At 42.7% G+C, this 14,197-nt stretch overlaps 1 protein-coding gene across 2 annotated transcripts in view; it reads left to right on the top strand.

The window, feature by feature from the left end:
- The window catches only part of jar (Myosin heavy chain 95F jaguar), a 255,795-nt gene extending 242,360 nt beyond the window's left edge, over positions 1 to 13,435 (top strand). The window contains exons 24-26 of one of the 2 annotated variants that reach the window (XR_012895116.1): positions 12 to 36; positions 215 to 346; positions 4,211 to 4,348. Coding sequence is in view for 1 of the 2 variants with exons in the window: in XM_037426322.2 (XP_037282219.1) it covers positions 215 to 346; positions 4,211 to 4,387; positions 13,111 to 13,289 (488 nt within the window). In the remaining variant the exon portion in view is untranslated. Of the gene's footprint in view, positions 1 to 11; positions 37 to 214; positions 347 to 4,210; positions 4,388 to 13,110 lie in introns of those variants that run through there. The other variant, XM_037426322.2, reaches the window with a different exon arrangement.
- The last annotated feature ends 762 nt before the right edge of the window (positions 13,436 to 14,197 follow it).

Here is a 14,197-nt window from a genome sequence, read left to right as displayed (position 1 = left end):
TTACATTGCAGTTATTCGTACCTCCTGCGACTTACGGTAAGTGGTCTATACTTTCATTTGTATTTAATCAGACACTTCCTTGCTCGAAGTATTGACTGTTTGTTTACTGTCTACGAACTGTAGCCATAGGCCTACTTATATCATCTTATTTTTAATCTTTTTTGCCCAGGATGCATTCTAATTGGTAATAAGCAAGCATTGTCGCATTTTTCAGACCTGGAGCTTCTGGCAGCCTGCCGTGAAGAGTTTCACAGAAGGCTCAAAGTGTACCATGCGTGGAAGAGCAAAAATTCCAAGAAGGCTGATGCCCCGCAGATCAGAGTTCCTGTTTCACTCCAGAATCGAGGTAGGAGACCAGACGAGTTGCTTCAATTATTGTTTATCCTGGCATATCTTTTCCCAGCTTAAAGACAACAATGTTCTGCATATTTGCTGCTGAAGTAATAGACAAGACAGCCTTATCCGGTCATTGCATGTCGATGTCTTTCTATGAGGACCTGATTTGTCGTCTTCATTGTGTATATGTACTTCTGCAACATGTGTTCGCATGAAACTCATTTTGTACGACATGTGTTGGCACGAAACTGATGTAGCTGCTAGAAGTTAGTGTTTTGTTTAATACGTTGGTGTTTTGAGAACTGCTGTGTTATTTTCGCAATGATAGATAAATGGTTTCCTGTCAAACTAATCATGGTAGGTAGGCATTCAGCCACATTTCTGAAAATGAAATTGATGCTGTGTGGCCGCAGCAGGAACCACCTAGCGGGTGTAAGCTGCAAGGAGTAAAATATTTTTTCCTCCTTGGTGTTTATACAGGCCCATAAAAACCTTTAACCTCCTAAGTTTCAAGAATGCACCAATGAAAAAAAGCTTTTGCAAAACTGTACCAATTGATTCTCTGTCCTTAAAAACAAAGAAAAATTATGAATTCGAAAAATTGAACAGTTGTCTTAAGATGTGATGATACCCATCTGTGTACTTCTGATCTTTTGAAGTCTCTGTGCAACAAAAATATCAGACCAAGATTACTGTCACTATGATCTACAAGGCATCCACAGTTAAAAGAATGTGCTACTACAGACGTCGTTCACGCTACAACCAAGACAAAAAGCTCTCGCTTATCGCAAGGACGCATCCGAGCGCTCGTGCAGTCATTTTCGCTTGCTCGTTTTGGGAATGTGACTAGACACATGGCACCACTTCTCATCCTTATTGTGCAAAGACAAATTTCGACACACGCAGACATCAAATTGTGATGATCTGGGGCCTTTAAAGTAACGGTACCCAATTGAATACCCAGGGACCGAGAAGGTTAAAGTTCTTCAATTTGAAAAGCACATTTTCAGTGCCCTTGATGGTCTTGGATGGAATGCTGTCTTTGAGAACCCTTGAATTTTTGGACTAGTGCAGTCTGAAGGCCACAGTTTGACCTGCTTTCTGTTGTGGATTAGCATCGATGCACCAAACTTTTTATTGCAGAAGCAATATGCCATGTTCGTTAGCAAGCCTTCTCTCATCGTTCTTCTCACTCTCCACCCTTTTGTCTGTCTCTCTTCTTATGACTTCACTCTTGGCTCCTGCATTTGTGCTGCTTTTTTGCCTGTCAAGCAAGTGATGCATGTGGTTAGTACATCGCAACAATGTCAAGCCTTAGCAATACTGGAGAAGTCTCGGCACCTGTCCTAAACATTTGTTGTGTCTCTGGGAACTACAGTTAACCCCGCTTACTAAGAACCTTCATATAACGAGTTTCTAAATGTTGCCAAGTTCTATTCTCGTGCCATTACTCCATAAAAGCAAATGTTCTTGTGACCTTTGTGTAACAAAGTAACAATGGAAGAGATTCTTGATATAACGAATTGTCGGCACGGACAACCTAGGAATTTCGCCATTTTAGCATGAGCATTCATCTTCCTCGGTTGCCCTGCCGCCGACGAAGCTTGATGCGGAGACATTGTTTCGAGCTTTTATAATAAGCGGGTCTCACTGTTGTAATGAACGTTTACGTCAAGTGAAAGTAATTTTGCACAGTAAAAACAGCTGTGTTGCACCCTTATGCAAGACTGTGACTGCGAGTGTGACAAGGGCAGGAGATCAGCTGTATGTTGACCAGGAAAAGTTCCCACTGACCGAAAATGGGAAAATATCAACTTTTCAGCTGGCTAGATAGAGCTTGACTAGGTAACAACCCTGAGTTCATACGCATGTGATTGAGGCGTATGTTGAAGCACATGAACTTCCAGGACAATAAATTTTCCATTCTAAGACATCCTGTCTCACTTTCTACTTTTCCAATCGTCAACCTAGGGGAACACAAGTTCATATTTTGTACTCAATAATTTTTGCTTGATGTTTGGTTCGTGTAAGGGTGTTTTTTTTTCTTTTGGACAGAATTTGAAAGTCGTCGTAAGACGTGGGGTCGACCTAAAACTGTATTGTATTACCAAGGCTTTTATTACATTACTTCTATGGGGATTTTGCTGGGACCAAACTGATTTGTCGCGAGGCCAGGAGAGGTACAGTATAATTACAGTATAATTGAAGTTCCATTGTACATGATATATATAACAAATAAGATTAACTGCTGTGTGCAATTGACAACAACCCGTGTATGCCTGGTGTCACATGGGGAAACAGCTGAGCTAACACCAAACCTTCATCGTAACCTTCATCATAAACAAAAGGATAGCACTGTACTGGGTCTCCTCATTTGGTATGTGAAGATGTACTGACCTGCATATTCATGCTATCAGTCAGGGCACTCTGCAAGTCATGGAGGTAACTAGGCAAGCTACATTTTTTTTATGCAGATGACATGTCACAGTTATGATCTTATTCAGGCAGCGCACATTTGTCTGTTATGGTGAAAACCACTGTTAGCTGAGAAATGGCCTTGTGCAGTAAAGCATGCTGCCGTAGACCTGCACAACGTTAGTAAGGGTGCAACACTAATTCGCTGCGCTAGAATAAGGGCACTGATGTACATTAGGCCACACCTGTGAGATGATGCCACCACTGTCGTCAGTGTAAGGATGACAGGGTATTTAATGTCTATTTATGGCCAGCATTCTAGTCTCCTTGCATCGATTTTTTTTTGTTTTTATGGTGACTGGTTGAGTACTAATTATACTGTAGATAATCCCATTGCATAGCTGTAGTTGAAATGGGCCTCCCACTTGGGCGAGTGAGTACATACTTGATTAGGCTTTAGCGCGATTAAGACCAAGGCAAGAAGACTCACTGAAATCGCACTAAAGCTTATCCAAGTCGCATTAGCAGTTTGACTTTGTTTATCGAGAATTTGCTTGCATCCCTGCGAACCACTGGTCAGCTCATTTTTTAGATGCGCGCTTGGCTACCGACGTGTTCGCTGGAAATTTCGCCTTCTTGCTTGTCATGCGTGTAACTCGTAACAATGTCCCTCCGCCAAACTATTATCTTAAGATTCCCCTAGAAGCCGTAAAATTCTACAAGTACCTTGGCGTCTACATAACCTCGACACATACCTGGTCTCTACACATTGATAAGCTAATAGGCAATACTAACTGCATGTTAGGATATATCCGGCGAAATTTCTCTTCTGCTTCTTTCTCATTAAAATTAACCTTATATAAAACACTCATTAAGAGTAAAATCGATTATGCATCATCCATCTGGAACCCTCACTCTGCCACTCATATTCAATCGCTTGAACTAATCCAAAATAACACTGCTCGTTACATTTATTGCAATTACAGCCGAACATCAAGTGTAACCTTCTTGAAAAACTCCTTACTACTTCCTCCCCTCTCATCCCCACGTAAGTTTTTTCGCCTTGCTTTATTTCATACCTTATATTTCTACAATTTCTACCTGCATGAAAACCTTTTATCATCTCCTTTTTACACTTCTTCTTGCATTGATCATGTCCATAAGGTTGGGATAATGCACTGCCATAGCAGAACCTGTCATGAATCATTTATTCCCAGGACGTCTCAAGAATTGAACCACCTTCCCGGCACAATTGTTTCTATCAAGGACCACTCAAAGTTTCGCTTCGCTATTACGGACATCATCACTCCAGGGCTTAACTGACCAATTAATTTTTGTACTACCTAGTCATTTTTGCTGCTTTGTTTTTGTTTCACTTTTGTCTGTATTAACCATTTACCTCTATACTACTTTGGTCCTGAGGGTAAAATAAAATGAATGAAACGGAATGCTATTGCAGGCTCCATCTCACCGGGACCCCAAATGTTGAGCGAGGAAAATCGTCAGCGTTACTTCCGCATTCCCTTCCGCAAAGATGGAAGCAGCAGTGGCCTCTGGTTTGCTCACTTTGACGGCCAGTACATCGCTCGGCAGATGGAGCTGCATCCAGGCCGGCCCCCCGTTTTGCTTATCGCTGGTGAGCGCTTTGAAGCATGCACCACAATTGCCAAGAATAAGGAAAGTTTGCAAGAAAGGTCCCTATAGTTGCATCCACGCAATGCAAGCCATGAGTGCACTGCTCATTCGTGGTACTACTTGGCGGTTTGTGCATTGAGCCACACAACAATGCCATTTACTAGCTTGTTTTTCCACCTATAGGTGGCACTATAATCGGCAGACTCCTGTGATTTTGGTCAATGGCGTGTCGGCATTTTGATGCACCGAGCTTTATGGAGAGTTTTGCATCTCGCATTATTGAAAACATCTGCTCACCTATTTTACAAATGCTAAAAACATCCACACAAGAGAAGTAACAATATATTTCCCTCACATCAATTCTTCATTGGGTGTAGGATTTAGTTGCCAGGCTCACCATTATGTAAAAAGTGTCAACAAATGCAGTGCAAACTGCATTTCTTAGACCTCACTATGTCGTGAACTTAAGCACTTTCTTTCTTGCTCTTAATTTTTATGTTTCTTTAACACATTGGCTCACCTTGAGAGTAATCAAGAGTTCAGTCTGTACAATGTAGTTCTGGCACTACAGGCCACGAGTGCATGATGGCACTTATGGCAATAACTATGCAACACCGCAATGCTCAATTTAGTCGAGTGCCTATTAAGTGCATACAGTGGAGTCCTCCTAAACGGAACTCGTAGGGACAAGAAAATTTGTTCCATTTATAAGAAGTTTTATTTAAAGCTCACGAAATGAATGAAATATGATCATATTTGAAAAGCACAAACTGTCGCTGACTGAACAAAAAGATTTTGAAGTATACAACACTACTATAGTTGATTAAAAAGAGAAATGTTGCTAATATTGCTGACTCGGAAAAATGAGGGGATAACGACTTGCTCGGCCTTGTTCAAGCACTTTCTCACATAGTAGGAGTGCATTGCTGAAAGGCTGGGCAGGAACTCTGTGCCACTATCGTGTTAAAAGTAGGCTGCAGCAGGATGACAGCATCTCTTGCTGCACTGTCAGCCACTGAAAAGAGCTCGGGATCACACACCATCTCATCACTACTTGAGCACAGGTCCTCATCATGAACTTCAGCTGTAGATTCCTCAAGGCTGTCCTCAAGTTCACCACGAGACGTCGATTGCTGCTCGGCGTGCACAATGATTGGCTTGGCTAGGCTAGGCTAGGCTAACTTTGGCATTAGTTTCATGGTTGCTAGACTGCCGTGGCCACTGCCGCCGTTCATGGATTTTGCTCGTTATAGTTCTATTTAACCGACGCAAGCGAAAAAAAATGTTCTAATTGTCCGAAAGTCTTTATCATTAAATATATAGGAGACCAACCAAATGTGCCTGGACAGTTTTGTTCATGCGACTTTTCCGTTTAATGGGAGTCCACTGAAGATTTCATTGCTCCTTTTCAAAATGTGGAATGCACCGATATCGTTGTATGAGTAGCTAACTCGTATAATTTTATCTCAATGGAAAAACCACATTGGTTCCAGGTTAGAGCAACACACATTGGCTATTTCTGTGATCGTTTCACCACGTTAGAGTGACGGCATTGGCCGTGCATATTGATTGGTGTAACGGGACCAGTCACACACAATACTCGCTCGGTCCACACTATTGTGAACTGAAAATTATAAAAGAACTCTCTATGCTTCTTCAAACACAAGAATATTTGTGCTGTAAAATATGAAATCATGAAAACAATTGCAAAACAACGTTACGCATGCTGCATTATGGCTACTACAAGGTGATTCGTCGGATATGTCTTTGTTAAAGGCACGCAGTGATTTGAATTGGCCGTCAGTGGGAGAGCGAAATGTGAAAGGAAACTTTTTTATTCTCGTTATGTGCTTGTGTTTTGAAGTCTTCAGACGAATAACTTTTTTTATTATTGTAACTTTCACATCCATGTAACAAAAAACTTCGCAAACACTTGTTTGGTCCGATAGCCTAACTGGCTAGTAGAGGGACCGATTGTGCGACATACCTACATACTTGTGCAAGCGGTTACACAGCGACAAAGGACATCAAACTGGATACAATGTTTAAAATAGACAAAAAAAAGCAAAAAACACATGATTGAACTATACAAAGAAACATAGCGCAGAACATAGCTATTTATAGCACAGAATAATAATAGCACTAGATTAATACTAATCATAATAATAATAATTATAATAATACTAAATGACTATGCAGACGTATTACTCAGAAAGTTCGCATGAAGTGCATGCTTCATGGCCAATGAAAAACTTCTAGCCTCTTTCGCATCAGTCGGTATCGCATTCCATATGAGAGCGCCGTGAAATTCTATGAGCCTTCGACCGTAGGCATTTCTGGCTACCGGTAAATTAAAACAGTGATTCGCTGCAGCTCTTGCACAGCGCGCGGGTAACATAAAGTTGCTTAATGGGAATGGGTCATCGCGTTTTATTATTCCATGCACTATATCAGCTACACTAGACACGTGAACAGAGTCCAGTGGAAGTACACGCATCATTTGAAACAGTTGTTTTGCAGTATCCGTCTTGTTTGAGTATGTGATAATCCGGACTGCCCTCTTTTGCAGGCGGCTAATACATTTCAAATGAGTTTTATATGTACTGCCCCACGATGCTATACAGTAGCTCAAGTGACTGTGCAGGAATGCAAAATATAGGATGCGCAAAATTGATCCGCCAAAACATTCACGGGCTTTTAGTAGCGTGGGACACCCATATGCTAGCTTGGAGCATGTCTTTTCTATATGCGATTTCCAGTTCATGTCCAAGTCGAACATGACCCCTAAGTACTTAAACGAGGCTACTGGCTGTAGCAGTGCCGTATGTAAAACCAAGTTAAAACCTGCAAAGTCGAGTTCTTTTTCCTAGAGTGAAAGACCATGTATTTAGTTTTCTCTGTGTTGATATTTAGGTGATTTCGTTTAAACTATACTTGTACTCTCTGTAACTCTTCGTTAATGTTATCTTCGATGTCTCTTAAGCTGTCACCAACAAAGATTAGTGCCGCATCATCTGCGTACAATAAAGCTTCTGAATTTCTGAATATAGTAGGATGGAGGGAAAATCGTTAACGTACAGGGATAAAAGAGTTGGTCCGATAACTGAGCCTTGTGGTACCCCAGAGACTATTGATTGAGTAGAGGACTCGACACCATTCATCACTACTCGTTGCTGTCGGTCGGATAGGTATGATTTGAGAAGCTGGTGAATCTTGCCTCGAAAACTGTAGTCATAAAGCTTACTTACCGTAATTACTCGAGTCTAACACGCACCTTTTTTCCGGTTAAGCGAGTTCATAAATCGCATGCGCGTTAGAATCGAGTACGAAAAAAAAAAATACGTTTAATCTATTGCCATCGGCAAATCCAAAATGGCCGCCCCCTACGTGCGTCGGCATGGCGCGTCAGCCATTTCTGCCCACGACCTCCTCTATAAACTTTATAGAGGAGGTCGTGTTTCTGCCTGTGTGTTTCCCATGTGCGGCACTTCGTACGTGTGCTGAGGAGTTCGTCATCTAGTAGTGCATTAGCATCGACGGCGTGGAAGGGCCGACTCCAAAAACTCGAGTGCACCACGATGCCGCTTTTAAAAGAAAAGCCATCGCGTGTGCGGAAACGGACGGAAATCGGGCCGCATCGCGGTCGTTCGGAGTTCCCGAAACGTGCGTGCGGGATCGGCGGAAACAAACGCAGAAGATTGTCGACAGCAAAGCTTCACGCAAAGGCTTCAGAGGACCACAGCAGGGTCGGTTTCCGCAAATTAAAGAGCTGCTCGGCGAGTATGTGCTTGAGCGGCTGAGCGGCCCGTGACGACAGAACTGCTCCAAGTGCGGGCTATGCAATTAACCTTAGAAAAAGGTCTAACGCGGAGCCGGTTTAAAGCGAGCAGGTGCTGGCCAACTAACTTTATGGAGAGGAAAGGCTTTTCCCTCCGAAGGCGAACGGGCATATGCGAAAAGTTTTGCGGAGGAGTACGATGAAAAGCTTCACAGTTTTCAGAGGTTCGTCCTAAACTTGCGGCGCAACAACGGCTACCTGCTTGGGCAAATCGAGAATGCCGATCAGACGCCTCTTTACTTCGACATGCCTGGCACCACAACCGTCGAGAAGGGGGCAAAGCAAGTTCGCGTGCTGACATTGGTCTACGGTAAAACTACAGTGACGGCAATGCTCTGTTACACGTCAGATGGGCACAAGCTTCGCCCGTACCTCATATTTAAATGGAAGACGCTCCCGAAAGGAGAATTTTTTCGAGTGGTGTGATCGTGCGGGCCAGCGAGAAAATGGGTGCGCGTTGCAATCGATGTCTTATGTTTTTTTTTTTTTTTTTTTCCGCGGTGGAAATCGGGTGCGCGTTACAATCGAGGGCGCAGTAGAATCGAGTAAATACGGTAACATGATGTTGTGGTTGACGGAATCGAAAGCTTTTCTTATGTCTAAAAAAACTACGACGGCTATCTTATTGTTGTTCAAGGCTTTGTTAACTTGTTGGGTTAATACCAAAACTGCAGTAGATGTAGATCTGTGTGCTCGAAAACCATGCTGGTTTGAGCAAATTATATTATGTTTGGATGTAAATGATGTTATCTGCACTGATAGAATTTTTTCAAAAATTGTATTAATTACACTTAACACAGATATTGGTCTGCAATTTGATGCACTTGATTGGTCTCCATCTTTTTATACAGGGACGACTTTGCCCAACTTAAGCTCATTCGGGTATATACCACAGTCCTGCCAGTGTTGAAACATGTGCAGCAAATGGTCTGCCAGAATGTCTATGTTATATTTTATTAATTTAACTGTAATAGCATCGAGCCCAGCCGCTTTATTGGCGTCTAGTTTTTTTTACTATTGACATGATATGGGACATTTCTATCTCAAATATGGCAAAACTATCAGAAACTGGTCTAATGGGACGCGTGTGGTCTGTAGTGTCAGGAAACTGAGCAGCCAAAGCACGCCCGACGTCTGCAAAATACTTGTTAAAGCGATCCACCGTGTCTTGAGTTATGTCATCAGGCAGTACACGTTTATCTGAGTCAAGACCAACAGCGGATTTTGCTATTTCCCAAATTCGCTTAGTGTTGCCTCCAGCCTCTTCGATAAGCTTAGCATAGTATTCTTTTTTTCGTTTCCTCATTAGGGTGACTGACTTGTTCCTATAGCATTTGAATTGATTTAAGTAGTAGGCATTGGTTCTCTGCTGCTTCCATTTGTGATACCAATGGTCTTTTTGTTTCAATATTTCTAGAATACTAGGTGTCATCCAAGGGCAGAGTGGCTTGGCGTACTTACTACTAGTTGTGGTGGTGCTTAGTGACACAGCATTTTTGAGAGAGCATATGAAATTACTGTATTCTATATTTACATCCTCGTCATACATAGAGCAGTAATCGATTTGACTTATTTTGTCTCGTAGTAACTTATAGTCAATGTTTGTTGTTAATTTTCCCCTAGAAGGTTCGTATTGAGAGGCTCATTTATAAGGGCAACAAAAATAGGCAAGTGATCGGCAATCGGAACAGGAAGCACACCAGCATGCACATCATTGCCAACATTGCAGAGGGCGTGATCAATAAGAGTACATGACGTGTTAGTGATACGCGTTGGCTCATTTATGACATTACACAAGTTAAAGGATTTTAAGAGGAGCGTGTACTCATTCGAGGTATCGGGTGACAGGTCAATATTAAAGTCTCCAACAACTACAATATTATTGTAGTGCATGTAGGAAACTCCCATAAGCACAGACTCAAATTCCTTCAGGAACGCTTTGATCGAACAACCGGGCGGGCGGTATACAACGCCAATAACTGGCTCTTTTTCCATTTTGATAAACAGAGTTTCTATAGTTGCGTTGGTAACAGATGCATCAAGCAAGACATTGCACGCATTATTGTCCTGTATAAACAACGCAACACCACCTCCTCGCGCACGCGAGTTGCGTGGCTGCGATAGTAGCCTGAATCCCTGCATACTCAATGTTTCATCAGCCTTCAACCATGTTTCACTCAAAGCAATAATATCGAAACCAAAGTCTAACCGTGCTATATAGGTGACCAGATTGTTTAAATTCCTGCGTAAACTTCGAACATTGCAGTGGAAAACCGAGAACTTGTTACATTTCTGTTTTTTTATATATGAAGGATTAAGCATATTTATAAATACAGAACTTAACTGAACACGAGCACCTACGAAATCTTGGCAAGGTCACCTTCAGATTGAATATGTTCAACCGCCGAGTTCTCAGCTTTTCTCATTAGAATCCAGCCCTGAGACACCCATGCAAACTACCACTTTTTCTCTGCTTTCACCTGTCGAGCTTTCCTGAACAGAATCTTATTTTCTAGGCAGAGATGCTCATTGACATAGATGGGATCATTATGCTCTAAAGAAAGGTGACTCGTATTTAGCCTCGTCTTCCTAGCTGCAGTCAGAAATTTGTCTCAGGATGTCCTGGTTGCAAATCTTACCACAACATTTGGTTTATCTTTATCTCTGGATGGGACACGATGTGCGACATCAATGTATCCATCGGACATCTCGATTCCCAGACAGGTGGCCATTTTACCCACTGTCGCCTTTAGATTTTCATCTGCGGTTTGTGGAAGCCCTATGATTTCCACGTTCATGTTCCTTCCATGCTGCTTAAGTTCAATAATCTCCTTTTTAGCGTCAGTCAGTTGTCTAGCCATCTCTTGGTTTTGTTTCACAATATCTTTGTTTTGAGTCCTCACCTCTGTTAGTTCCCTTCGAAAGTTCGCAACATTTTTCTTAAGCTCTTCAAAGGCCATATTCATGAATTTGACAGATTCACGCATTTTCCCGACCTCGACATTAATTTCTGAGTTTGAGTCTTCAATCTTATCAACCTGAGCTATGATATGAACTGCGAAGGCATCAAGCTTAGTGGCCAAATCACTGATGACTTTGACGACCTCTTTGATACTAGTAGGAGCCTTCTCAGAAAGCGCCTTCGATACGTCATTAATACGACCAGTAGGTGCGCCTGCCATATAGCTAAGAGAGCCGAGCTACAGCTCTGTAGCAAGTTACCCCAAAACAATGCAACACTTCACAAAAGACACCACACAATCGCCTATGGTAGCGGTAGCATCGGCACTGGACGGTAGGCAACAAAAGGTGCACACCAACCTGAAAAACAGACGAGCGCTGTTAGCCTGCGTCCGTGAGCCGCCGACGCCGCTGCCAAAGTGAGCAGCTCCACACCCACCAACCACCGAAGATAAGATTTGAGAGCTGCGTCCGCTGTTCACAGATGGCGGGAGCAGCACTGACGTCCGTGCGCGGCAAGGACTATGCTTTGATTTCCAGAAATGGGCCGTGTCGCGCCAAAGGATGTCGTCAGACCGTCGATGCACGCCAGCCAGTAATTGCAGTCGGGCCCGAATCCAAGGCAGCACGACAAGTCCTCTCTTGGAACGTCGAAATGCCGGTCGCCAACTGAAAAACAGACGAGCGCTGTTAGCCTGCGTCCGTGAGCCACCGCCGCCGCTGCCAACTTTCATTACCATGCATCAATTCTGATAATTAATATTGCATACATCTCAGTATTCAGCACTGCAAGCATCTTATCACTGCAAAAAAGCATTGCAGGGCGATTTCAAAGGGGCCCCACAACACTTTTCCAACAACGTGAGAAAACGCCCCCATTGGTAGTTGGGGCTAATGTGAACATGTGAGCCAAATGTTGTAACGGTGCAAGGCATTTACAATCAAGTTTCAAAAACAACTAAAAATCGCTCACTGCTCTTTAGTGATTTTCTATATAGACTGGCCCAGCTACAGTGACACCTTAATGATTTAGTGTCCCTAGGACTATAAAAGATCTTTAAATTAAGTGGGTTTTTAAATTAACAGAACATACAAAAAGGGAGATGCAAAGAACTTTAAATTATTTATAAAGTAATCAGAGAATTAGAAGTGGCTGTCGAGTTTACGGCTCCAAGGATTATGTGCCCAGCAATACCTGGTCCCAATTTCGCCGCAAACACGGGCCACTCCAGGTCTCGCTGCTGCCAGTGAAAAAAACAGTGTGGTCAGGGGAAATGTGGCCTGCGAAAAAGGTGTGCTTCACTGCAACACTGTGAAACGCCGGCAGCATGTCTCTGCTGCGTCAGCGCTTCATGATGCTTCCGTTTGCCCAATTTTTCTGGTAAACCTTGATGAGGGCCAGTGTGACGGAATTCACAGTGTCGAACATCATTGAAGGCTTGCGAGTTCTCGAAGTGAGCGATGCAGGCAAAAATTTGGCCAGCAGGGCAAGTTCGCAAATTGCGCTTGGAAATTTATTTTCCAAGCGTAATAATGCTGCTCGCGTGTACTGCTGTGTTGCAGTGAAGCATATCTTCCTTTCTGCAGGTGCACTCCTGGCTGGAATGCTTCACCTGTCACTAGTACGCTTGCATTGCCTGTCACTAGTATGCTTGCATTGCCTTGTGACTTTTGAGGGCCGTCGTTCCCAGGCATTTTCGGCGAAATTGGAATCTGGAATTAGCACACTGCACCCATAGTTTTTGAATTAAACCGATTAGTGCTGGTCCCCACTTCAAATTATCCTTTCATAATTACATTGCAAAACACTGTGACCCCAGAAATCTTTAGGAATAATTGGAATAGCAGAGTTCAAATTGATGAGGTTTTACTGCACATTAGTGTCGCCTTGCTTAATTTTTTTCTTTGTAATTGTGTCCATCCAGGACGTGATGATATGCAGATGTGTGAACTCAAGCTTGAAGAGACCGGCCTGGCCCGGAAACGAGGAGCCGAGATCTTGGAGCACGATTTTGATGCTGAGTGGGCAAAGCATGGCGGGCCAGTCTACGCTCCACTGTCCACAAGGCAGAACAGCATCTGTAAAAGCTTGGATCAAACTTGAGTGTCGCTATTTTTTAGATCTCATCGATAGAACAGTTCGTAGGCCACTGTAGTGTTTGGTTGCAGCACTTTTGCTATTGCTTTCGCTTACTACTTGCTTGAATGCATCCTTTTCTTTGTACCTATGCATAACCCTTTTTTTCCACAGCTGTTTCTATTTGCTACTTCAAAAGCCTCAACATTGACAGAGTGTTCGTGGCCACCTTTAGCTCTGGAAGTTTTTGTTTGTTTTCTTTGTTGTTGTTGTTGGTTTTTTTTTTTTTTTTTTTTTTTTTTTTTTTTTTTTTTTGCCAGTAGCTTACTGGGCAGCTAACTCCACAACTTTCATTTCAGTGCTTTCAAAAAGCTTGGTGATTTGTTGCAAGATATTTATGACATCAGGAATCTCGGTGCTATCTCTATTATTACTAGTGCGATTGATTATTTGAATACAGCCTTTTATAAGGACATATATTTGCACGCTCTTGTTGTACTCGGTTGTGGTTCCTTTTATTTTACCGCATTTTGTTTGTGCATTTTCCTAAGTGATACTCTGTTAATGTTTTCTGGCCCAACTGTCTCACTCTGACCACAATAAAGAACTGTGTGGGGGCTAAATATCCCAGCCGCTTCAATGGCCTTGTATACTAACAAGTTTGTATGACAAGAGCCGGTATGAGTGTGGCAGTGGTGTTCTACATGCACTAAAGAGCTCACACAGGCAAGCAAGTGCAAAAGTGGTTACATCTGCTATGTCAATGTTGACACTCACTAGTTAGGAAGCTGGAAAAATGAATAAAACATAACAGCAATATTGCGGATTGTTCAAAAGTGGTGTAGCACAGAATGGACCTTTTTCATAAAGCTAGCTTTCCTGTTATGCAGTTGGTCCTACTATTGGCAGCCAGCCTCTTGCTACTAAAATCAGTC

This window comes from Rhipicephalus microplus, chromosome 5 (genome assembly GCF_043290135.1).
Source record: "Rhipicephalus microplus isolate Deutch F79 chromosome 5, USDA_Rmic, whole genome shotgun sequence".
In the NCBI taxonomy this organism is placed as follows: Eukaryota; Metazoa; Arthropoda; class Arachnida; order Ixodida; family Ixodidae; genus Rhipicephalus; species Rhipicephalus microplus.
This window is presented reverse-complemented; position numbering and strand designations above follow the sequence as displayed.